Source organism: Neopelma chrysocephalum, unplaced genomic scaffold (genome assembly GCF_003984885.1).
Source record: "Neopelma chrysocephalum unplaced genomic scaffold, ASM398488v2 Primary Assembly neopelma1_24, whole genome shotgun sequence".
Taxonomy (NCBI): Eukaryota; Metazoa; Chordata; class Aves; order Passeriformes; family Pipridae; genus Neopelma; species Neopelma chrysocephalum.
The window spans coordinates 118,791-142,862 of NW_020897693.1; the positions used below are offsets into that span (position 1 = coordinate 118,791).

The 24,072-nt window shown below is 64.3% G+C and overlaps 5 protein-coding genes across 6 annotated transcripts in view; 4 read left to right on the forward strand and 1 right to left on the reverse strand.

Moving 5' to 3' along the window:
* The window catches only part of PRPF19 (pre-mRNA processing factor 19), a 5,502-nt gene extending 5,162 nt beyond the window's left edge, over positions 1–340 (reverse strand). The window contains exon 1 of the mRNA XM_027698750.1: positions 211–340. Within this exon, the coding sequence (XP_027554551.1) occupies positions 211–229 (19 nt within the window). The 5' untranslated portion in view covers positions 230–340. The remainder of the gene's footprint in view (positions 1–210) is intronic.
* Positions 341–479: 139 nt separating this feature from the next.
* Positions 480–3,075, forward strand: TMEM109 (transmembrane protein 109). 2 transcript variants are annotated; one of them, XM_027698874.1, is made up of 4 exons: positions 480–586; positions 1,528–1,761; positions 2,127–2,229; positions 2,308–3,075. In XM_027698874.1, the coding sequence occupies exons 2-4, from the start codon at positions 1,543–1,545 to the stop codon at positions 2,676–2,678; spliced, it is 693 nt and encodes a 230-aa protein (XP_027554675.1). In that variant the 5' UTR covers positions 480–586; positions 1,528–1,542; the 3' UTR covers positions 2,679–3,075. The 2 variants fall into 2 exon arrangements, with proteins under 2 accessions (XP_027554675.1, XP_027554684.1); XM_027698883.1 differs by lacking the exon at positions 480–586 and adding an exon at positions 646–673.
* A 920-nt stretch (positions 3,076–3,995) lies between these two features.
* On the forward strand, positions 3,996–12,040 carry TMEM132A (transmembrane protein 132A). The gene is given in 12 exon segments (XM_027698696.1): positions 3,996–4,075; positions 5,198–5,412; positions 5,490–6,080; positions 6,160–6,527; positions 7,444–7,593; positions 7,734–7,920; positions 7,991–8,134; positions 8,222–8,424; positions 9,309–9,536; positions 9,538–9,586; positions 10,464–10,655; positions 10,737–12,040. Coding segments are annotated over 12 exon segments (3,429 nt in total). The 5' UTR covers positions 3,996–4,020; the 3' UTR covers positions 11,784–12,040.
* A 1,549-nt stretch (positions 12,041–13,589) lies between these two features.
* Positions 13,590–17,696, forward strand: CD6 (CD6 molecule). Its single transcript, XM_027674227.1, has 12 exons — positions 13,590–13,644; positions 14,971–15,021; positions 15,133–15,441; positions 15,511–15,810; positions 15,900–15,968; positions 16,052–16,192; positions 16,281–16,403; positions 16,490–16,591; positions 16,746–16,854; positions 16,962–17,047; positions 17,319–17,519; positions 17,601–17,696. The coding sequence occupies exons 1-12, from the start codon at positions 13,590–13,592 to the stop codon at positions 17,678–17,680; spliced, it is 1,626 nt and encodes a 541-aa protein (XP_027530028.1). The 3' UTR covers positions 17,681–17,696.
* Positions 17,697–20,102: 2,406 nt separating this feature from the next.
* CD5 (CD5 molecule) overlaps positions 20,103–24,072 on the forward strand; it is a 5,401-nt gene continuing 1,431 nt past the window's right edge. The window contains exons 1-7 of the mRNA XM_027699198.1: positions 20,103–20,220; positions 20,776–20,814; positions 21,070–21,363; positions 21,446–21,508; positions 21,888–22,190; positions 23,188–23,472; positions 23,646–23,777. Coding sequence (XP_027554999.1) covers positions 20,169–20,220; positions 20,776–20,814; positions 21,070–21,363; positions 21,446–21,508; positions 21,888–22,190; positions 23,188–23,472; positions 23,646–23,777 — 1,168 coding nt within the window. The 5' untranslated portion in view covers positions 20,103–20,168. The remainder of the gene's footprint in view (positions 20,221–20,775; positions 20,815–21,069; positions 21,364–21,445; positions 21,509–21,887; positions 22,191–23,187; positions 23,473–23,645; positions 23,778–24,072) is intronic.

Sequence of the window (24,072 nt, forward strand, 5' to 3'; positions counted from 1 at the left end):
CGGGGACCCCAGAAACCGGTGACCCCTGCCCGGGGACCCCAGAAACCAGTGACCCCATAAAGCGGTGCCGCCCTGCCCAGTGACCCCATAAACCGGTGCCCCCCCCGCCCGGTGACCCCATAAACAGGTGCCCCCCCCGCCCGGTGACCCCATAAACCGGTGACCCCATAAACCGGTGCGCCCCCGCCCGCCGCCCCCCTCCGCACTCACTGGAGCAGATGAGCGCCATGGTGGCCCGCGGCAGCTGCGGCCCCGCTCCCGGTTCCGGTTTCCCGCTCCCGGTTCCCCGTTGGCGCGCGCGGCCCCCAAGCGCTCACGCGGCCCCCGCCCCCCGGAACCGGAAGTGCTCCCGGCATCCCCCGCGCAGCCCCCCCCCAGCCTCCGGCGGGAACGGCGCTTTCCGCTCCCCCTTTTATTGCCATGGCGACCGACTACAACTCCCGCCGTGCATTGCGGTGGCACGGCGACTACAGCCCCCGGCGTGCCCCGCGGCGGACCGAGGACTACAGCTCCCGGCGTGCTCCGCGGCGGCTCGGGGACTACAGCTCCCAGCGTGCCCCGCGGCGGCGGCGCGGAGTAGCCCCCGGTGAGGGGGGGGGTCGGGGGGGGATCGCGGCGTGGGGGGGAAATAGAGGGAAATCGGAGGAAATTTGGGGGGATACAGGGGGATACGGGGGGTGTGGGCCCAGTGGAAGGAGAGCGGAGTGGAGGGAGAGCGGTGGGGGATCCTGGGGGGATTCTGGGGGATCGGGGGGGTTGTGGGGGGAGTGGGGGGAGTTGAGGGGAAGGGGGGGGAGCTGTGGGTCGGGGGGTCTAGGGGGATCCTGGAGGGATCAGAGGGATCGCGGAGGGTGGGGACACCTGGGCGGGGTGGGCACGGGGGGGGATTGGGGGATCCAGGGGGGATTGGGGGGATCCAAGGGGGGAGGGAATTGGGGGGATCCTACTGGGGGCACTGGGAGAATCGGGGGGTTGGGGGGAACTGGGCGCGGTGGGGGGGGAATTGGGATGGGGTGGTCACAGGGGGGATTTGAGGGGATCCAGGGGGGACTGGGGGGAACTGAGGAATGGTGGGTACAGGGGGGATTTGGGGTTCCAGGGGGCACTGGGGGGGATCCAGGGGGGATTGAGGGGACCCCAAGGAGTGGATGGAACAGGAGGGGGTGGGCACAAGGGGGATTTGGGGTATCCAGGGGGAACTGGGGGGATTAGGGAGGACTGGGGTGCACAGGGGGTCTTTGTAGGGGGCAGTGATGGCCATGCCCTACTCCAAAGTTCCCCACTCCTTCCTTTGGGAAGAGGGTGCTGAGTGCCCCCCCCTTCCCCAGCCAGGCCCGGTGCCCTTGGCTGTGTCCCGCTGACTCCCAGCCATCCCAAAAATAGCCGGGACACCCAGGCCTGTGCCTGGAAGGCGAGGGGGGAGGACAGAGCTCTGGGGCCTCCGCTCTCCCCTCCTGCTCAGGGGGACCCCAAACCCAGCAGGATGACCCCAAAACCAGCCCCTCTTGGCTCCCCCTCTCCCCACAGATCCCGAGATCCAGGATGGCCAGTGCTGGGGGGCTCCGGGCCCTGCTGGTCCTGCTCCTGTGGGCCCCATTCCTGGTGGGATCGGCAGCGGATGAAGCCAAGGGTGGCCCGGAGGGATTCCGGGGACACTCCAGCACTGCCACCATGGATGATCTGCTGTCCCGGCTGGGAAAAGCCTCCTGGGATACCCTGGAGGGCTGGGTGGGATCCCAAGCCCTGCAGATGGTGGCAGAGGTGAGATCCCCATCCCTAAATTTTCCCCTGGATCCCCTCCAGGAGGGACATAGAGGGCTGTGTTCCCCCTTTTCCCAGGATAATGGTGGGATCCTGACCCCCCAAACCTTCCCTGGAGCCTCCCATGGAGGGACCTGGGGGGCTGTGTCCCCTTTTCCCACGGCTGGTGACAATGGGAAGGTCCCAGTCCCTAAATTTGCCCTGGATCCCCTCCAGGAGGAAAACAGGGGTCTGTGTCCCCTTTTCCCCTGGCTAGTGACAACAGGAAGGTCCCAATCCCTAAAGTTTCCCTGGAGCCTGTCCTGGAGGAACGCAGTGATCTGTGCCCCCTTTTCCTGCTCCCCCATCCCCATTTTTCCCCACAGAGCCTCTCCACCACCCTCTGGATTGTTTCCTCTGGAATCTCAGCAGCCCTGACCACGCTCTGCGGGATCCTGGCGGATCTCCTGGCCGCTTCCAGCATCGGCGGTGAGTTGGGATCATCCCACGGGATGACTCCGGCCCCCATTCCCGGTGCCTCCGGTGACTCCCGTCTCCCATTCCCAGGCCACCGGCTGGTGCGAGCGGCCGCGCTGAGCCCCGGAGAAGTCCAGCGGGTTCTCCTGTGGGCTCTGGCTGCCCTGCTGGGATCCTGGGTGTTATCCCGGCTCCGGGGGCTGCTGCTCCCACTGCTCCAGGGAGTGAAGCTTTTCCTCTTCCTCGGAGCCTTCCTCCACGTGGCCGCTTCCAAAGAGAGCCCCACGGTGCAGGCGGGAATGCTGCTGGCCCTGTGGGTGCTCTACGCCCTCCTGGGGAGCCTAGTGGGATCCCAGAATCCCACTGCCCGGCTGGATGCGGCCGTCAGGAGCCTGGAGTGGAAGGTGGAGGAGCTGCGGCGGCGCCAGAAGTTTGGGGGGCCCCGGAACCGGGAGGATTGACCCCCCCCCACATACACACCACCAAAGCACTTCCCAGCTTGGCTCCGGAATTCCAAGCATGTCTTCCCCGCCCCTGCTGAGCCCCCCAGTTTTCCTGGGAGCATCCCTTCCCAGAACTGGGGGGCCATGCCTTGCAAGTGCCACAAGTGCCTTCACCCCAGGGAGGGGGGTCCCCGAGAGCCTCCCCCGGGAGCCCAAATCCAGGAGAGGAGCTCCCCCATTCCCTGCTCCACGGGGACATTGTGCCAATCTGGCCCAAAAGGGGAGCTCTGCTCGTCTGGGGGGGGGCTGACACCCCCCCCGGGGACCCCCCCACTGTCAATCCTCGGGGTTTCAGCTGCTTTTTAAACGGTTTTGATAAATGGTTTGGAATAAAGACGGGTTTTTCCGGCCTGGATCCACTGCTTTCCCGTGGGAAGGGGGTCCGGCTTGGAGCTGGGAGTGTGGGGGCTCCCCTGGAGGACCCACTTGGGGTGGGAAGGGAGGAGGAGGAGGAGGAGTGTGGGTTATTTGTGCCAGGATCCCACTGCCTTCCAGTTATTCCTGCTGTAATTCCCACTCACTCCGTGCTCCTGGCCACGTCTGTTCTGGTCCTTCCCGTGTTCCTGGTGTCCCACAGTGTTTCCAAGTGTCCCTGGTTGGGGTGGGACAGGGAAGGATGGATAACAGCACCATCCCACCCTGGTCCAGGGAGTCCAGTGCTGGGTGGGGATGGGAATGGGATGGGGAGTGGGGAATAGGGAAAGGATGGGATGAGGATGAAAATGGGGAGGAGATGAGGATGAGGATGGGGCTGGGGAGCAGGGCTGGGAATGGGAATGGGGATGGGGAACAGGGCTGGGAATGGGGACTGAGGATTGGGCTTGGAATGGGATGGGGAACAGGGCTGGAGATGGAGAGTGGAATGGGGAACAAGGCTGGGAATGGGGACTGGGGATTGGGCTTGGAGTGGGATGGGGAACAGGGCTGGGGCTGGGGAGCAGGATGGGGAGCAGGGCTGGGAATGGGGAGCAGGGCTGGGTATGGGGAGCAGGGCCAGGAAGGGGAGCAGGGCTGGGAATGGGAAGCAGGGCTGGGAATGGGAGCAGGGCTGGGAATGGGGAGCAGGGCTGGGAATGGGGAGCAGGTCGGGAATGGGAGCAGGGCTGGGAATGGGAGCGGGCTGTGCCTGGCGCCGGGCACGCCGGTGTTTAGGACCCGGCGGGACGAGGCGGCGCCGGTGCCGGTCCCGCCCCGGCCCCATTGTCTGGGCGCGGGGGCGGAGGGACGGGAGGCAGCGGCGGAGCCACGGCAGGGACCGGCGGCACCGGCGGCACCGGCGGCCCCACCGAGCCCCCCGGCCATGGCCCCGGGGCCCCGCCTGGCGCTGCTGGCGGTCGCCCTGCTCTGCGCCCCGGGTGAGTGGGAATGGCACCGGGAATGGGAATGGGAACGGCACCGGGATCCCCCCCGCCGCCGCGCTGGGATCCGCTCCCGCGTGGTCCCGCGATCCGGGGCGATCCCCCCCTTCCCCGCGTTCGGGATCCCCCCCCGTTCCGCAGGGATTCGCCCCCCCCCCCCCCCCCCCCCGCATTCGGGCCCCCCGGGATCCGCTCCCGCCGGGATCACGAGAACCGGGAAGACCTGACCCCCCCCCCCCGCGCCTTCCCCGCGATCCGCGCCCCCCATTCCACGGGGATCCGCGCCCCCTCCACCGCCCGGGATCCCGAGCGGATCCCCCGGGAAACGTGGGATCCGCTGTGATCTCGAGGGGGAATCTCCTCGCAATCCCCGCGGGATCCCCGCAGCCCGAGGCGATCCCCTTCCCCCGGGATCCGCCTCGCCTCTCCTCCCGGGTGGGATCGCGTGAGATCTGTTCCCGGCCGCGGGATCCAGGGTATCCAGGTGCCCGGGTATCCAGGTGGGATCTGCTCCCTGTGATCTGGGCAACCCGAATGGATCACACCTTGTGGGACCTGGTCCTGTCCCTCTCCCCACCTGGGTTGGATCCCCACAGGGCTGGAGGAACCGGGGGGCCCCCCTAGTGCTGATCCCCCCAGAGTGACCCCTCCTCACATCCCCAAATCCCTGTCCCCCAGTGCTGACCCCCAGCACTGATGCAGGGACAGGGTAGCTTTGGAATGGGGTGACCCTGGTGTGGAATAACCCTGGGATAGGGTGACTTTGGAATGGAGTGACCCAGGGATTGGATAAACCTGGCATAGAGTGACCCTGGCATGGGGTGACCCTGGAATGGGGTGACCCTGGAATGGGGTGACTTTGAAATGGGGTGACTCTGGGATGGGCTAACCTTGGGATGGAATAACCCTTAGATAGGGTGACCCTGAGATAGGATAACCCTGGGATGGGGTGACTCTGGAATGTGGTGGCCCTGGGATGGGGTGACCCTGGGATAGGATAACCCTGGGATGGGCTGACTCTGGAATGTGGTGGCCCTGTGTGGTGCCACACAGGTGGGCCCAGAGGCCCCACTTGCCCCCCGTGCCCCCGGTGCCGGTGACACAGCCCTGTCCTCGCAGTGAGGGGTGACGGGGACCCCCCGGATCCCGTGTTCCTGCCGGCGGAGCTGGAAGTTCTGGGGGTTCCCGAATATTACCGGCTGCAGCGGGTGGACCAGGACGTGCCCCCCAACTCCTCCCTGCACTCCCGCTCCGAGACATTCCTGCTGCTCCGGCACCGCGCCGGCTCCCAGGCCCTGCTCCAGGCCACCTACCCCCCCTTCAGCACCCGCCAGGTAAACGAGACCCCCGGAGCCCCCCGGACCATCCTGCGGTATCCCGGCCCCCCGACACCGTCCCTGTGTCCCTGCAGGAGATTCTCATGGAGAGCCCACCCGGCTCGGCGTCCTGGGCCGTCCGCGCCGTGTCCCTGGAGAGCTCCGTGTCCCCTGCCGAGCCTGTGGCTCGCGTCCTCTTCTATCTGCACGGGCCCGACTGGATGCCTGGGAAGCGGGATCACCTCGAGGTTCGGGACCACCCCGGGGTTCAGGATCATGCCAGGGAGCGGGACCACCCTGAGCAGCGGGACCACCCTGGAGACCGAGACCACCTGCGGCTCCGGGAACATCCTGGGGTCCGGGATCACTCCAAGGTCCAGGATCACCCCAGGAACCAGGACCACCCTGGGAACCAGGAGTCCCTCAGGAAACAAGACCACCCTGGAGTCCGGGATCATCCCAGAGACTGGGATCACCCCAGGGACAGAGACCACCCCAGGGACTGGGACCACCCTGGGGTCCGGGATCACCCCGGCACCTGGAACCAACGCACACAGCAGGACCACCCCCCGAAGGACCGGAATCCCCAGAAAGACTGGGATCACCCCGGGGCTCAGGAGCTGCCCTGCGTCACCCTGCACGCCCACCACCGCGGGCGGGTGGCCCGGGGCTCCTGTCACCTGCAGGTCAGTGCCAACCCTGGGGACCCTCGGGGGGTGCCCGCCGCCCCCCGCCCCCACTGACCCCCCACCCCCCCTTCTCCAGGCCCCCCTGGGCGTCTGCGTGGTGGAGCTGGAGATCCCCCAGCGCTGGTTCCTCCCGGGACCCCAGCGGAGCCGGCGGAAGGACGGGGACACCCCGCACCCCCCCGAGCCCCCAGAGAGCCCCAGGAGCCCCGAGGCGGCTGAGCTGCGCTACAGCGTGGGGGGTCCGGGGCACTGTGGGAAGGGGGACGCGCCGCGGTTCCTGGGGACGCTGGAGCTGCGGGCGGGGGAGCCAGAGCGGCGGCAGGAGGTGCAGCTGGACGACAAGGTCCTGCTGGGCGTCCCCGACGCCACCCTGCGCCCCGGGCAGAGGTTCAGGGCCACCGTCGCCCTGAGGAACAACTTCACCGCCCACGCCCTGACCCTGCGGTGAGAGAGGGGACACCGCGGGGGGGCACGGCCGGGAGGGGACACCGGGGCAGGGGGGACACTGTGACAGTGTTGGATACTGTGGGACACTGTGTGTGACACTGTGACAGTGTGGGACACTGTGACAGTGTGGGACACTGTGTGATGGCGTGTGACACTGTGTGGGACACTGTGGGACACTGTGTGTGACACTGTGACAGTGTGACTGTGTGACACTGACACTGGGACACTGTGTGACAACATGTGACACTGTGTGTGACACTGTGTGTGACACTGTGACAATGTGACTGTGTGACGCTGACACTGGGACAGTATGGGACAGTGTGAGACACTGTGTGTGACGCTGTGACAGTGTGACTGTGTGACAGCGACACTGTGACACTGTGTGACAACATGTGACACTGTGTGTGACACTGTGACAGTGTGTGTGACAATGTGTGACAATGTGTGACTGTATTTGACAGTGTGTGACTGTGTGACACTGACATCGTGACAGTGTGTGCATGACACTGTGACACCATGATTGTGCATGACACCGTGTGTGTGACAGTGTGTGACACTGTGACAGTGTATGTGACAGTGTGTGACACTGACACCGTGACAGTGTGTGGCACCGTGTGACACTGTGACACCGTGACTGTGCATGACAGTGTGCGTGACAGTGTGTGACAGTGTGTGACAGTGTGTGACACTGTGTGACACTGTGTGACAGTGTGTGACAGCATGTGACACTGTGTGACTGTGTGACAGTGTGTGGCACTGTGTGACAGCGTGTGACACTGTGTGACACTGTGACTGTGTGACAGTGTGTGACACTGTGTGGCACTGTGTGACACTGACACCGTCACTGTGCATGACAGTGTGTGTGTGACAGCATGTGACACTGTGTGACACTGTGACATGGGATCCTCCCCAGGATCAAGGCCAAGAAGGGGCTGCAGGTGGTGGCCGCCCATCCCGCCATTCCCAGCGCCTGGAGCGCCCACCTGGAGCATTCCCGTGGCCCCAAGCACTCCCTGGCCGTGGTGACATGCCGGCGGATTGGGGACACCCCTGGCAGCGGGAGGTAGGGGCTGGCACAGCGTGTGGCACTGCCCTCTCCCAGTGTGTCCCAGTGGGGTCCCAGAGCCCTCATCCCTTGCCCCGCCCCATCCCAGTCCATCCCACCTGGGTCCCAGTGATCCCGATCCCGGCGTGGATCCACAGGGTATCCGACTCGGCGGCGTTCCTGCACCTGGAGCTGGTGGTGGAGAACGGGACTGGAGGCCCGGCACGGCCTCTCACCTGGCAGGTGGAGTATCCCGGCCAGGATCCTGAATCCCAGAAGGACAAACTGGTGTGGGAGATCCAGGTGGCGGAGCGGGAAATCCGCGCCCTTGTCCCGCTGGTCCAGGTGGGAGCCGCTCCCTCCGTCCCCCCCCCCGTCCCATGGGAGCACCGGCTCATCCCCCCTGTCCCGCCAGGAGCTGGAGATCCTGAACACGGCCCCGCTGACGGGAATCCCGCGGGTCATCCCGGTGAAACTGGTGGCTGTGGAAGCGGGAGGCGGCGTGTCTGAGCTGGCCGATCCTGTGGGATGCGAGTCGGCCGACAAACAGGTGCTGCAGGTGAGCTTCCTCCCGGCACTCCCGCCGCATCCCACCCCACCTCACCCACCGGATCCCCGTCCCTTGGCATCGCCCGTGCTCTTCCAGGTGTCGGATTCCTGCGACGCCGTGTTCGTGGGGGGCCGGGAGAGCCGGGGGGCACGAGGGGCCCGCGTGGATTTCTGGGCACGGCGGCTGCACGCCGAGCTCACCTTCTCCGTGTGGGCCCCGCTGCTCCCGCTGCGCGTCCAGCTGGGAGACCCCGCCCTGGAGCAGCTCCGCGGCTGGAGGCGGCCCGAGAATCCTGATGGGTGAGTGCCGTTCCCGGGGGGAGCACCCGGAACCGTCCCTGTGTCACCGGGATGGCGGGAAAGGGGCGAGGTGGGAGCAGGGTGGGGGAGACCTGAGGCGCTTGTGACATGAGTGGCTGAGACCAGACGCACTCATGACATGTGTCCCCATCCCTCTGAGCCCTGTGACACTTGTGACAGGTGTGACACATGTCCCCTGCCCTCTGAGCCCTGTCACACTCATGACACTTGTGGCTGAGCCCTGCGACACTCGTGACATGTGTCCCTGTCCTCTCTGAGCCCTGTGACACTTGTGGCACGTGTGGCTGAGCCCGGTGACACTCGTGACGTGTGTTCCTGTCCCCTGAGCTCTGTGACACTTGTGACCTGTGTCCCTGCCCTTCTGAGGCCCCACACACTCCCATGTCCTGGGATTCCTGTCCCCCTGCCCTGGGATCCCTGTCACCTTGTCCCGGGATTCCCATCACCCTGTCCCGCGATCCCTGTCACCCATCCCACGACCCCTGCCACCTATCCCATGATCCCTGTACCCCTGTCCTGCAATCCCCATCCCCGTGCCCCAGGATCCCTGTCACCCTTCCGGAGATCCCTGTCACCTTGTCCTGGGATCCCCATCACCCTGTCCCAGGATCCCTGTCACCTTGTCCCAGGATCCCCAATCACCCTGTCCCGCGATCCCGGTCACCCATCCCATGATCCCTGTACCCCTGTCCTGCAGTCCCTTTCCCCGTGCCCCAGGATCCCTGTCACCTTTCCGGAGATACCTGTCACCCTGTCCCAGGATCCCTGTCACCTTGTCCTGGGATTCCTATCACCCTGTCCTGCGATCCCTAGCCCCTATCCCGTGATCCCTGGCCCCTTATCCCGTGATTCCCATCTCCCAGCTCCCCGATGGAGGCCGAGGAGGCGCCGGAGGAGCCGGAGCGGCGGGCGCGGAGCTGCCGCCCGCAGTTCCAGCGCACGGGGCTCCGTGTCCTGGCCCACTTCGTGTCCCACCCGCCGGACGGGGGCCGCTCCCTGTCCTACCTGCCCGGCCCCGAGTGGCTCCTGGACGTCACCCACCTGGTGGCCCCCCGGACCCGCGTGCAGGACCCCCGGGTGGCCTCGCTGGAGGGGGGGGCTCGTGGTGGTGGGCCGGGAGCCCGGGGTCACCTCCGTGGAGGTACAGCAGGGGCAGGGAGAGGGAAATGAGGGGGTGGAGGGGGGGGCCTGGGATGAGCTGGGGCTGCAGAGATGAAGGTGTGGGGCTGGAGGGCATCCTGGGGGGACAGGAACTAAGGAGGAGGTACCGGGGGGGGGGTCCTGGGAGGAGCTGGAGGGGTGCAGGGTCTGGGAAAATGGAGATAAGGGGCTAGAGAGGATCGTGGGGTCAGTTTGGGGGGTCCTGGGGGGAATCTTGGGGGTGTTGGTGCCGGGGAAATGCAGGTGGAGGAGCTGGAGGGGCCCCGGGGGCAGAGGGGAGGAAAGTGAGGGGGCGAAGTGTCGACTTGGGGGATCGTGGGGGGAGCTGAGGGGCGTTGGGATGGAGGGAATGGAAACGGGGGGCTGGAGGGGGTGCTGGGCACAGGGGGAGGGAAATGAGGGGACGAATGGAGGTCCTGGGGAGAGTCTGGGGGGTCCTGGGGAGTGTGGGGGCTGGAGAGATGGAGATGAGGGGGCTGGAGAAGGTCTTGGGGGGAGTCTGGGAGGTCCTGGGTGAGACTGGGGGTGTTGGGACTGCAGAGATGGAGATTGGGGGGTTGGAGGGGGTCTCAGGGAGCTGAAGGGGGGTCCTTGGTTGGGATTTTGGGAGTGTTGGCACTGGGCAGATGGAAACAGGGGGCTGGAGGGGGTCCTGAAGGCAGAGGGGAGCTGGAGGAGTGCAGGGACTGAAGGGAGGGGGGGAGCTGGTGGGCTAGGAGGGACCCCAGAGGGAGCAGGGTGGGATGCAAGGGCCCGGAGGGAGGGAACTGGGGTGTCCAGGGGTGGGAAGGGACACAATGGCCACGAGGGGTATTGGGGGAGGGTCTCACAACCCCCCCGGCTCCACCCCCACCCAGGTGCGCTCCCCGCTCTCCGACTCCATCCTCGGGGAGCAGACGCTGGTGGTGTCCGAGGACAAGGTGACAGTGACGGAGCTCCGTGCCCAGGTGGTGGCAGGGCTCTCCTTGTCCCTCCGGACACACCCGGAGCACCCCGGCGTGGTCACCGTCACCGCCCTGGGGACACCCACCCTGCGCGCCCTCAAGCAGGTGAGGTGGGCCGGGGGGAGGGGGTTCCCGGCGTTCCCTAAATCCCACGATCCGCTGCCATCCCGCCCGTTATCCCGGCAGGAGGCCACGCTGTCCGTCTGGCTGTCCTTCTCCGACCGCACGCTGGCCCCGCTGGAGCTCTACGGGTGGCACGACGTGGCCTTGGCCGTGACGTCCATGGATCGCTCCGTCGCCACCGTCGGGGGGTCTCCCGGCGTTCCCGCTTCCCACCCGTGGGTGGTGGCGGAGGGGCCGGGCCGGGGGGCTCTGCTCCAGCTCGCCCTGCACCCCCCGGACCCGTGCCGGCGCGGCCGGCAGCGCGCGGCCCCGCTGGCCACCGGCACCGCCTGGCTCGAGGTGGGACACCCCCCGACCCCCGGGAGCCCCCGGCCCTTCCCGCGGGCCGAGGGGGCCATGTCCCGGGAAGCGGTGACCGTGGGGCGCGGGGGGGACCCCGCGGGCGTGGGGCCGGCGGCCACCAAGTTCCAGGGATCCTCCTCGGAGGAGGAAGAGGAGGAAGGAGGTTACGGACGCAACCGCGCAGAGGGGGAGCGGCAGGAGGAGGAGGAGGAGGAGGAGATGGTGAAGGCTCCGGAGCGGGTGACCGACCTGGAGATCGGGATGTACGTCCTGCTGGGAGTGTTCTGCCTCGCCATCTTCATCTTCCTCGTCAACTGCATCTTCTTCGTGCTGCGCTACCAGCAGAAGGAGCTGCCCGAGCCGGGCGGGGCCCCCGCGGCCCCGCAGCCCCACAACTGGGTCTGGCTGGGCACCGACCAGGAGGAGCTGAGCCGGCAGCTGGATCGCCGGGAGCCGCCGCGCCGGGAGCCGGAGCCGCCGGGTGCGGGGTGCGGCTGCGGGGGCTCGGCCGAGGACGGGGCTCCCCCCGAGCCGCCCGTGCCCCGCAAGGAAGGGGCGGCCCCGGGCGGGGGCGGCCGGAGGAAGCGGGTGGAATTCGTGACCTTCGGCCCCCCCCGCGCCCCCGAGGAGCCCCCCCCGGCCGCCCCCCACGTGCAGTCCATCCTGGTGGCCAGCGAGGACGACATCCGCTGGGTCTGCGAGGACATGGGGCTGCGGGATCCCGAGGAGCTCCGGAGCTACATGGAGAGGATCCGCGGCAGCTCCTGAGCCTGGGGAACCCCACGATTCCCGGGCAAACCAGTAAGGGACCGACTTCCTCCCCGTGCCGCGCCGGGGGGACACCGATCCCGGTCCCACGCGCGCCGGGAATCCCCAGCGACCCGACCGGGAGGCCGAAGGAAGGGCCTCCAGAGGTTTTGGGATCCCGGCGGCTCCGGGGAGGAATTTGGGATGCCCTTACTGCTTTGGGTCTCATTGCGACATGGTGTTCATAGTGCTGATGATGATGATGGTGGTGGTGATTCCTGTGGTCTGATCCCGGGGAGGGATCCTGGTTATCCCGCCCCCTCCCTCTCCAATCCCTTCACCCCGGCCACGCATCCGTTTTGTACACATTTTTTACCGGGAACGCCCGGGAAGGGGCTGCCAGGGGCTGGTATTTATGGAAAAGTTTTTAATTCTGACGTTGTTACAAAAATAAAGTATTTAAAAAAAAAAAAAAGGTGGGAATTCCCCCCTTGCTCCGTGTGGCATCTCCTCTGATCCCAATAATGGGTCCCATCCTGCTCCCATGGCAGTGCCAGGCTTCTAGGAGCGGGAATGTGCCCTTGACCTTGGATCCACGTGAGAGCTGGTCACGGGAATGGATCCTGGCCCTGGCCCAGCTGGGGTGACCTTGGGATAAGGGATAAGGGATCTCTTTCCTCCCTCTCCTGCCATCCTCCTCCTCCACCTTTCAGCCCCAACACCAGCCTGGTCCTGGGTCTTCTCCCACCTTGATCCGCCCAAATGTCCCCTCTGGAATTGGCCAGAGGAATTGATCCCCCTTTATTTGGGGTTACCATGGAAATTCCCACCCTTTTTCCAGCCTCCCAGCAATCCCAAGACACTCCCAAATCGCCCTGGATGGTAGCAGGAAACGCCTTCCTGCACCCCAGCACCCTGATCTTGGCTTCCCAAAGCTTCCCAAAGCTTCCCAAAACCCCACTGAGGTGGGGCAATCCCGGTCCTGCCCCTCCTTCAGGGCATCCCGGGTCTCCAGGTGTCCAATCGGATCCAAGCCCTCACCCACAGTGGGATCAAAATCTCCTGGAATGCCCCAGCTCCCACCTCATCCCTCCACCACCATGCCCATCCCATCCCTCTCCATGTATCCCTGGAGGGTCCTGGGGTGGTCCTGGATGTGCTGGAAGTTGCTTGGGATGCAGTGACTCCATCTGGAAGGCAGCGGGATGGTGGCTCCATGGGATCAACTCCTGGATGGATCAGATCCTGGATGGATCTACCACCACCTGTCTGGCATGGAGCCCATCCTGGAAGTAAAGCATCCAGGTTGGGACGAAGGGCAGGATCCCGGGCAGGATCCAGGAAGATCAGGATCCAGGCCCCATCCCAGCTCCCCTCCCAGCTTCCCTGAAAAGCATCCTGAAGTATTTGGAGCTGATCCATAGGGATGGGTGACACATTTGCGGGGCCCCCTCCCGTTGCACCCTGCAGGTATCTCCTCCCACCCACCTCATCCCTGAAAAAAGGGATGGAGCTCCAGCAGCCTGGAAGACCCCAAATCCCCCCACGCCATCCCAAATCTCCACCGGATCCGCTCTCCTCGGGGTGGGACCCCCAGGCCCGGGAGGTTCCTGAGCCCCGGGGGAGCTCCAGGGGCTCCGACACCCCGTTTCCTCCCCGCCGGCAGCAGGATGGGGCCACCCCAGCGCACCTCGTGATGCCAGCCCAGCTTCCTCCCCTCCGCCTCGATCCCGGAACCACCGGGGGAGCGAGACCTCCCTGCCCCGAGAGAGGGACCTCCAGACCCCCCCAGATCCCGGAATTCCACGGGCTTGCCCCGCCGGAGGGATGGGGGGGCTGTACCTGCTCGTGGTGGCTCTCTGCGCCGTGGAACCCGGACAAGGTACGTCGCCGTCCCCAGCCCGTCTCTTCCCAGCCTCTCATTTGGGAGTTTGGGGTGGTGGATCCATGGATTTTTGGGGTTGGGGACCTGCCACCTTCCCGGGATGGAGGTCCCAGGGCACAGATGCTCCGGTGGTGGCTCCGCAGCTCCTCCGACCCTCACTGTCCACTGGGAGCGAGGGAAGGGTTTCCCTGAAAGGCAATCCTAAGGATTGGGGTCTCCTCAGGATGAGGGACCCCTAAAACCACCCTGGGGACCCCAAAACCGGGATCCTAAGCCCCTAAAAGTGCTCTCGGAGCCGTCCCACTCGCCAGCCCTGTGGGATGCTCCAGGGCCAAATCCCATCCTGTCCCTCCTGTCACCCCTGGATGGTTTTGGGGTGCTATCCAGTCTTCCCCCCCCTCCCCAATCCCAGCAGGATTTGGGGTGCTTTGGGTTCTGAAATGGCTGCCAGGAGCTGCCTCAAGGCCTCGGATCGATCGGGGAACGGGCCCCTCACCCCCATTTCCGCTCCTCCTCTCGCCTCCACCCCCACAGAGCAGCTCATTCCCGCTTTTTCCCCTCATCCCTGAGCATTTCTTTGATCATTTGGACTCCAATCCATGCCCCACCAGCTCCCTGGGATCCCCACCCAACCAGCCCCCCCTGGAACAGGGAGAGACCCGTCACTCTTGGGGGATCCTTGACCCCACAAAAGCCAAAGGGGTAATTTTACTGGGAATAACCAGAGCATCCACTCACCTGTGGCTCTGGGATAGGTACAGCCCCTCTGTGTCCGCAGGGATGAGCCGGGAAGCGGGAGCAGACCAGATGAGTGAGAACGTCCCAAATTTCAGCAATTCCACCGGTGAGTCGTGTCCCAATATTCCCATAATTAAGGACAAAAATCTCCAAGTGGACCTCATACCAGGATTTAGCCCCAGGAAACCTCGTGGGGACAGATTTTTGGGATGCAGGAGTGCCGTGACCACGTGGGCTGGGGGAGGGTCCCACAGAGCCACCCACAACTGGGAGAATTCCCATATTTTGGGGGGATTGGGATGCACCGTTCCGTGTGCCCTCCCAGGGTGGCCACAGGGCCACGTCTTCCTGTTTTCCATCTGCTCCTTGCCAGGAAAACCGGGAAGGAGCCAAAAAAGTAGGGACTGCCCCCTTGAATCCTGCTGATCTTGCTCCGTGGGGATCTGGATCTGTGGGATCAGATTCCATATCTGTCATCCTCATATGCCACCATGTCACCTTAGAGGGATCATCATCCCCAAATTGGGAATCCTGGAGGACTCATTTCCTCATCCCTCTGTCCCTTCCTTCCCACAGCTCCCACAGAGCCAACAGGATCTCCCAGTATTCCAAGTGGGAACGCCTCGGTGACACCAGGTGAGTGCGGGAGGGCAAGGAACATCCTCAGGAGCACCCTTGCTCCCACTTTTTAGTGGGAAGGGGGCACTGGGAACATCACCCGGTCACCATTCCCGGTGTGTCTCCCAGATCCTGGAGCTCTCCGCTTGGCCGGCGGCCGGAGCCGGTGCGAGGGCCGCGTGGAGCTGGAAAAACAGGGAATATGGGGGACAGTGTGCGATGACGGATGGGACATTCCCGATGCCGACGTCGTGTGCCGGCAGCTCCGGTGCGGCCACGCCGTGAGCGTCCGCGGGAATTCCGCCTTCGGCCGCGGGCATGGCCCCATCCTCCGGGATGAGCTGGGATGCCACGGGCACGAGAGGCACCTCTGGGAATGTCCGGCCGCTCCGGAGCACGACTGCAGCCACAAGGAGGATGCCGGCGTGGTTTGCTCAGGTGGGTTTGGGAGCATCCCGGCTCCGGCAGGGAGGGATGCGGGAGACACATCCCCTTCCTTTCCCGCAGAGCACCAGGAGTGGCGGCTCTCCGGGGGCCGGGATGGCTGTGCCGGCAGGCTGGAGGTGTTTTTCCGCGGCACCTGGAGCACAGTGTGCGACAGCACCTGGTACGACCTGGAATCCGCAGTGCTGTGCCGCAGCCTGGGGTGCGGGATGCCGCTCCTGCGCCTTTCCTTCAGACACACGCTTCCCGGGAAGATGCTGTACGATTGCGGGAGCCTCCAGTCTTCCCTGGCACTCTGCCGCTGGACCTTCAACAAATCCGCTCCCTGCCACCAATCCCAGGCGGTCGGGGTGATCTGCAATGGTACGGGATCTTCCCACTGGGACTTGGGAGGGAATTCCTGACCCCCAGCATCCCCGTGATCTGATTTCTGTCCCCGTTCCCCTTTCCAGGCTCCCAGGGTTTGCTGGATCCAACCCCCACGGCCGCAGGGACAATGGGGAATGTCACCGTCCCACGGGGTGAGTGTCCTGCAATCCCTTCCTTCCCATTCCCTGGAGGAAGGATTTAGGTGGGAATGACTTGTGTCCATTCTCTGTCCCAGCCGAGGAAGGGTCTCCAACTGTAGGGACACAATTCCCGTGGGATAGTCTCCTCTTTATCCTGTGCCTGGTGCTGGGAATGCTGCTCCTGCTCTCCGTGCTGGCCTTTTCCGTCGCTCTGCTGAGGCTGAGGAAGAGGAGCAGTAAGGAATTCTGGACTCAGCGTGGAATTGGGGCACCCATCCCACTTTTTGGGCTCAGTTCAGCTTTTCATCCCCATTGTTCTCGCAGCCATGTGTTCCTTGGGAATAACCAACCCAGTCCTGGTGACCCACAGCTCCCAGAGCCCTGACGTGCCCTCCGGGATTCCCAATGACTACAGGGAGATTCCCGCCAGCCTTCCCAAAGGATCAGGTGGGTCTGGCAGGTCACCCCCCTGGGGATGTGGGGAAGGGGATCCCAGCTGATGGCACATCCCCCATCCCATTCTCATCCCCCAGACCCACTGGGCACAGCCTTTTCCAAGGATTCCACCTCCGATTCCGACTCGGAATACTACGATTTCAGCAGCAAGCCGCCCGTCGCCCTCTCCACCTTCTACAGTGAGCGTCCCATTCCCTCTGGAATTCCCCTCACCTTGCCCTAGGAACCCCTGTCACCCTGCCTGGGACCCCCATCCCCACGCTCCAGGATTCCCGTTCCCTTTTCCTGGGATCCCTGTCACCCAGGGGACTCCCACTGCTCTCCCCTTCCCAGACTCGCTGCGCCGGCATCCCGGGGAGCAGCTGCTCCCACCAAGGCCCAGCCAGGACAGGATGGAGCCATTCCCTGAGGATGGTATGGGACAAGGGGGGGGTCCATCCCATGGATAAGGGGGCGGCTCCTCCCTGTTCCTACACTGGATGTCCTTGTTCCCGTAGCACCGGCCAGGATGGGCCCCCCATTCCCTGGAAGGAAGAACAGCTCCTCCACCTCCTCCTCCTCCTCCTCCTCATCTACGAATCCCTATCGGAATGGCAACGTCCCCTCCCAGCACAGCTGCGGCACCGGTGGGCTCTGCCAGAGGGATGTGTGGGAGCAGGGATGGGGAGAGCCCTGGGAATGAGAACAGCAATGGAGAAACCTCAGGGGTGGGAATAAGGAAAGGAGAGATCCCAAAGGCAGGAATAAGGGCTGAGGACAGCCCTGGGAAGGGGAATGAGGGTGGGGGTACCCCAGGAATGGGACCAAGGATGGAGAGACTCCAGGGATGGGAGCAGGGATGTGAACAGGGATGGGTCCGACCCCAGGAAGGGAATGAGAGTGGGGGACCCCTGGGAATGGGAACAGGGATGGAGGGTCCCAGTAATCACCTGTTTCTCCCAGTTCCCCCAACAGCTCCCAGCATTCCCGCCCCAGTGCCCTCCCAGCCCTGGGTACCTCCATGTCCAGCAGATCCCGATCCCACCGGCAGCTCCAGCACCTCCTCAGGGGAGTGGTACGAGAACGTTGCGGGCACAGAGCCTACCGGAGACCCTTCCCAACATCCCGGTGAGGATCTCATGCTGGCGGGGGGTTATGGGAACTCTGGGATCCTCTGCTCCCAAATCCTGATGGGCTGTGTCCCTCCAGGTCAGATGGATCCCTCGGGACAGGATCCCGACTTCTCCGAGGGCAGTGACTATGACGACATCCAGGGAGCTGCCTACTGAGCCTTTTCCGCTGCTCCAGAGGGACACCTGGCCAAGGCCACTATCCCCTCTGGAATTCTCCAGCCATTCCCCTGTGCTGCCATTAAAAGCTTTTCCCACCGTGTTCCTTGTCCTTCTGTAGGAGTGACTCGTCACCATTCCCACAGCGGGGCTGGGCCACCAAGCGCTCCCAGTTGCCCACTGGGATGTCCAGATATCCCATTCCCAGCCTGCAGGAGCAAGGATGGGGGTGGCAGGGGCCCCACCCAGCTCTGGGAGTGGAAATTACACCCCAGGAATTGGGGATGTGGGAGGGTTTGGTGCCCCACAGTGTCCCCCCCACTCCCAGAGGTTCCCTGTATCCCGCTGGGACACAGTCCCCACCCCAGGGGGGCCCATAAATCCTGTCCAGGGGATGCTGGAAGGGAAGACACCCCAAAACCCACCGAATGACGCTCTCTGGGGGTGTCAGGGGCTCTCAAAAGGGGGATCACCTGCTCCAGCCTCCCGAGCTCCACCCACATCCCAGCGGGATGCTGGAGCCGAGCACACGAGGATTTGGGGTGGATACAGCACCCACCCATCACCCCAGAGCTGCGACCCCCCACCCCGGGGGACTCCCCCGCACCCCAAACCCCCCTTCCCACGGCCCGGCCGAGCCCCGCGGAGCGTCTCCAGCCCCGGCTTTCCGGCTGCCCCGAGGGGGAGGTCGGGGTTCATCCGCACCCCCCGCGGAAAAAGCGGCCCCCCCGCATCCTTCAGGTGTTCGCGGAGCGAGAGGCCCCGACAAAGGAGCCGCGACAACGGAGGAAATCCCAAAATAGCAGCAAAACCCCGACAAAGGGAGCGGGGCAGGCGGGGGCTGAGAGTGGGGCGGGCACAGGGGGCACGGGGGGGGGGAAACAGGGGCGTGGTGCCCCTGGCCCCTGTGCCAGTGGGGGGGACGGGCAGGACGGCACCGAGGACGTCGGGATCGCCGGGATCGTGGGGCGGTATCCATGACCTCAGGGGGGTTTGGTGCCCAGGGGTCCTAAAGCCCTGGGGGTCACCGATTCTCTGGGAGCGGGACAATCCAGCCCGTGGCCCCACAGGGAATGTGCCCCCTCCGCCCCCACAGCGGTGCCGACCCTTTATCCGAGCTGCTCCCGCCTGGAAAATCCCCATCTTTCCCGTTTTTCATTCTGATCCCAGCAGGTGCTGACGGCAGACAAGCCCGTCCCTGCTCACTCCAGAGGCAGCTCCTGCTTTTTAAAAGGCTCCTCACGGCAGGCGACGTGTCAGCACATCCCAAAATCCCCCCGGGAAGGGATTCTGAGCATCCCGAGCTGTCACAGGATGCTGAGCCGACTCCCGCTGCCAGCGGCGAGACGGATGCTCAATCCAATCCCAAATCCTGCCTGTGGGATTCCAGGGCCTCCAGAGCCAGCCAAGGCTCCCAGGGAAGGGCTGGATCCCAGGCATCCCATATCCATAGGGGTCACACACCGCTGGATAACGTGGGTCTTTCCTAGAGGCAAAGTATCCCAGGATATGGGGGGGGAATCACCAATTTCAGGTGGATTTGGGGGGATTTGGGGCCTGGATCCTGCACAAAGACCCCCCTGGCTGAGTCCTGTGGGAGCAGACCTGGAAATTACACCCTTTTTCCAGGGAATTTTCAAAGCTGAACTGGGTGGGGGCCAGCTCCAGGGTAGGACATCCCGACAGGGCTTGCTCCTGCCACAATCCCAGTCTGGGGGGGTCAGCAGGACCCCTGGGATAACTGGGATGGGGATGGGAACAAGCAGGGAGTTCAGGGAGCACCCAGAAAAGTCCCGGGGGAGCTGAGATCCTGCTCCAAGGTGGGGGATTGGAGTGGATTGAAGGGAAGGGAAGGGAAGGGAAGGGAAGGGAATTTCCATTATCCCATTCCCGCTCCCCAGGCACTCTCCTTCCAGCAGGAACACCACGGGATCAATGGAAAACAGCCGCCTCATTAACATGCATGACCTGGATTCGGAAGAATTAATTAGGGCCCAATCAATTAACGCCTCTGCCTCGCCCTGGTCCAGCCCTGCCAGGGCCCCACGTGCCCTTGCCGAGATATGGGGCATCCCTGGAATGCCAGAAACTGGGATGTGCCGGGATAAACCCTTCCCTCGTCCCGTTCCCGGGGGGTTTTACAGTGTTTCGGGTGGGCACCGGCCTCTCCTCAGCCCCGAGGGGTCGTGACCCCAAACATTCCCTCGGCACCAGATACATCCGCTGCCCCCTTCCAGAGATGTGGGAATCCTGGGATTTGGGGAGGGGGCTGAGCTCCCCCCCCGGGGTTTCTCCCCCCTTTTTTGGCGGGACCTGGGGAGGCAGCTGAGCCTCGAAACCGGCACGGCCGTGACGTCAGGAAACCACAGAGGGAGGAAAAACACCCGGTTCCTGCCCGGGCCCCCCTCCCTTGCCCGCTCCAGGCCGGGCAGCGGAGCCTCCGGAGCCTCCGGAGCCCCCCGTGCCCCCCATCCCACTGCTGGCACCCATGGAACCCCGGCTGCCCCCCCTGTGCCTCCTGCTCCTGCTGGGAACGTGGGGTGAGTGCTGGGGGTGCCCTGGGCTGGGGGCATCGCTCACATCCCGTGCTGGGATGTCCCGGTTTTCCCGCCCCGGGAATGTTCTGGGAGGGGATGGGCCCTGGGAGTTTGTGGGGCCACCCTGGGCGAGGCCCAGCCGGGGGGGCTCAGGGTGGGGAGGGGGTTTGAGGGGGACAAAACCCCACCGGCACAACTCCAGGGTGCTCATCTCACCCCAAACCTGAGCCCAGGGGTGCCCCCCATCCTCATTCCCGCCCGACTCCTGCCATTCCCAGCTTTCCCTTGGTCCACATGGCACCAGCCCTAGCTGCTTGGCCGGATGTTCCGCTCAAAAGCGCAGCTAATTAAGGGCAATTAGCAGGTCCCTTGGCTTTTTCCGGCCCTAATTAACCCCCAGCAGATGGACAGACAGGCGGCAAACCCCTTTTCTTCCCCCAAAATCCCATTTCCCCCCCTTCCAAAATCCCATTTCTCCCACAAAACCACCGAGTGCCGGAGCCTCTGCCCCAAAATGGCGGGTCTGGGATTGACGCCCCATCCCTGTCTTCCTTCCAGCCATTCTCGACTGTGGAGGAGCCACCTGGATGCCTCGAGGTGAGAATGGGGGGGACGAACACCTCGGGAATCCCACCATGGCTCCGGGAGCGCAGCGGATGCTCCAGTTGCATCATCCGGAAGAGGCACCGGGGGGTCCCGGATCAGCCCCGCGACCTTCCCTTCATCCCCCCCGCTCCCAGCCCTTGTCCCACTTTGTGAGACATCCCGGAAAAGGGCTTTTCCATCATTCTCGTGGTGGAAAACCTACCGGGAAGGGAAGGGAAGCCCCCTAATTCTGGTGTTTTCCTGCAGATCCCGGCCTGCGGCTCGTCGGTGGCGGATGCCGCTGTACCGGGATACTGGAGGTGGACTGGGAAAGCCGTTGGAGACGCGTGTGCCGGGGTAATGTGAGACGGTCCAACCTGGATGAAATCTGCCGACGGATGGGCTGCGGCCCCCCCAGCTCTGAGCCCTTCCAGCTCGTCATTCCCGGCGGGAAGGAGCCACGTGCGCAGCCTGTGAGGTGCAGGAATCCGGAGGGAGCGCTGGTGGAATGCCACTGGAAGCTGGAAAACTGCACGGAGCACGTTATTGTCTCCTGCAAAGGTGAGCCTGGACCCCCCACTCCGCTCACCTCAATCCCTAGGGATCATCCAGGCTGATGGGGCTCCTTCTCTTCTCATTCCAGAGCCAGAGAAAACCACTCCCAAGCCCCCACCGGCACCTCCGGACACCACTCCGGAGCCCACCGGTAAGACCCCGATCCCGAGGGATCCAACACCTCCACCCAGCCCAGGGATCCAAGCACACCATTTTGAGGGATCTAAGCACCCCATCCAGAAGGACCTAAGGTCCCCATCCCAAGGGATCTAAGCACCCCATCCTGGGGGATCTAAGACCTCCATCCCAAAGGATCCAAGACCTCCATCCCGGGGGATCTAAGCGTCCCATCCCAGGGGATGTGAGACCCCCCTTCCAACTGATCTAAGGCCCCCATCCGGGGGGATCCTGCACCGATTAAACTCCAGATTTAGGGACTTTCTCCTCAAGAATGGAAAGGAATGTCATCCCAATCCCTGGAATGTCATCCCAATCCATAACACACTGCTATTCCCCCACTCCCTCTCCAGGACCACCCAGGCTGCGGCTGGTGGACGGGAATTTCAGCTGCTCCGGGTTCCTGGAGCTGCACAAGGGGGGGCTGTGGGGGGCCGTGGCCAGGATGCCCCCGCACATCTGGGCACATCTGGGCACCCGCATCTGCCGGGACCTGCGCTGCGGCACCGCCGGGCACGGACGCCGGGAGCCAGAGCCCGGGACCCACCTGCCGGTGAGGTGGGAAGTGCTGGAGCCCTGTGAGAGCCATTCCCTCCTGGAATGCTTCAACAGGACCAGCTCCCGGGGGAAAACTCCTGCCTTCGTCACCTGCTCAGGTGAGAGCACACTCGGAGCATCCAGGCCTTTCTGGGGGGATATCCCGGGGGAATTCCGGGTTCCTGCCCAGAGCTCCATCCGCCCACTCCTGCTCTTCCTCTCCGGGGTGCGAAGGCAAAACAGGAAATCTCAGTTGCTGGCGGTGCCGGAAGAGGATGAGCCGGGGAGGGAGAGGGGCCGTGGCAGTGTCCCAAATTCCGAATGGGAGCAAGGAACCCATGGATCAGCCCCTCTGGGTGCTGCCTGGGAGAGTATTCCATACCTTGGGCATCCCCCAGCCGTGGGCATCTCCCAGACCTGGGCCCCTCCCTGCCCTTTTCCATGGAGATCCAAGGCCTGGGTCTCGGAGCAATCCTGCCATCTGCCCCAGCTCAGAAGCCATCCCGTGGGATTCGGGGGTTTATTGGGCTGTCCCACAGCAGCTGGCAGAGCTTCCATGCTGCATTCCCATGGGAATAGTTCAAAGCTCCTCAAAGCTTGGCTCTGCTTTGGCTCACACACATCCCCCGCTCCCTATGGCACAAGGCGGAATGCCGGGACCATCCCTGTGCCAGGAGCATCCCTGTGCCGGGGGAAGGAGCATGTGCCAGCAGCCAGCCACGAGGCATCCCATGGACCTTATCCCTCTCTGCCCATGGATCTGTGGATCTGATCCCTCTCCATGGGTCTGGTTCCTTCCCATGGATCTGATTCCCCTCTCCCCATGGATCTGACCCCTCTCTATGGATCTGACAGACCTGTCCCATTACCCCGAGACCTGTCCTGATATCCCTAAGCCTATCCCATGGTCCCCAAGATATTCCCATTATCCCAGATCTCTCCCATTGCCCCCAAGTCTGTCCCATTATCCCCAAACCTGTCCCATTATCCCCAGACTTGTCCCATTATCCTCAAGACCATCCCATTATCTCCAAGCCTGTCCCATTATCCCAAAGCCTATCCCATTATCCCAGAGCTGTCCTGTTATCCCCACGGCCGTTCCCGCTCTGTCCCCAGATTCCGAGCCGCGGGTGCAGCGGAGGCTGGGCTCCGGCCCCACCCCGTGTGAGGGGGACATCCAGGTTTTCCACGGGGGCCAGTGGCTGTTGCTGTGTGACAATGGAGCGCGGCGTTCCCAGCGCGGTCGCCAGCTCTGCCGGGAGCTGCGCTGCGGGAATCTCACCTCCAGCGCCGAGATCCGGGAGCCCCCTTCCACGGGAGTCACCTGTGGGATCGACCCCCTGCACCTCTGCCACGGGAACCTCGGGAGCCCCCGGAGCTGCTCCCGGACCAGAGTCGTGTGTAAGGAAGGCACCGTTCCAGGCGTGATCCATGGGGTGCTGGGAGCTGGAATTCCCAGCCCTGTGGAACAGGCAGGGATGGGGACGCCATGCCGGGTGGGATTCGGGCTCCCGGTGGGTTTTCACATCCCTGGGCACAAGGGTCTCATCCGGTGCCATCCGTCCTCTTCCCAGGCCAGGACTCCAAGCCAGTTCCCAGCGGCACATCCGCCGGCACCGTCGTGAGCATCTGCCTGGCCCTGCTGCTCTTCTTTGTCCTCCTCCTCGTCTGCGGCCCCCCCGCCTGCAGGAGGCTCCGCAAGAGGAGTAGGTGACCCTCTGGATTCTCACCCCACACCTGTTCCCAGACTTGTCCCATTGTCCCCAAGCCTGTGCCGTTGTCCACACACCTGTCCCGTTATTCCCAGGCTTCTCCCATTGTCCTCAGACCAGTCCCATTATCTCCAAGCCCGTCCCATTGTCCCCAAGCTTCTCCCACTGTTTCTAGACCTCTACCATTATCCCCAGAGCTGTCCTATTATTCCCAGACCTCTCCCATTGTCCCCAAGCCTGTCCCATTATTCCCAGACCTGTCCCATTGTCCCCAAGCCTGTCCCATTGT

Bases quoted from the DNA above. Each gene is read 5' to 3' on its own strand.
- TMEM109 (XM_027698874.1), top strand. From the start codon at position 1,543: ATGGCCAGTGCTGGGGGGCTCCGGGCCCTGCTGGTCCTGCTCCTGTGG. The intron at 1,762-2,126 runs GTGAGATCCCCA...TTTTCCCCACAG, and splicing joins CCCTGCAGATGGTGGCAGAG to AGCCTCTCCACCACCCTCTG. The intron at 2,230-2,307 runs GTGAGTTGGGAT...TCCCATTCCCAG, and splicing joins GGCCGCTTCCAGCATCGGCG to GCCACCGGCTGGTGCGAGCG.
- CD6 (XM_027674227.1), top strand. From the start codon at position 13,590: ATGGGGGGGCTGTACCTGCTCGTGGTGGCTCTCTGCGCCGTGGAACCC. The intron at 16,855-16,961 runs TGGATAAGGGGG...CAGCTCCTCCAC, and splicing joins CAAGGGGGGGGTCCATCCCA to CTCCTCCTCCTCCTCCTCCT. The intron at 17,520-17,600 runs GTGAGGATCTCA...GTGTCCCTCCAG, and splicing joins AGACCCTTCCCAACATCCCG to GTCAGATGGATCCCTCGGGA.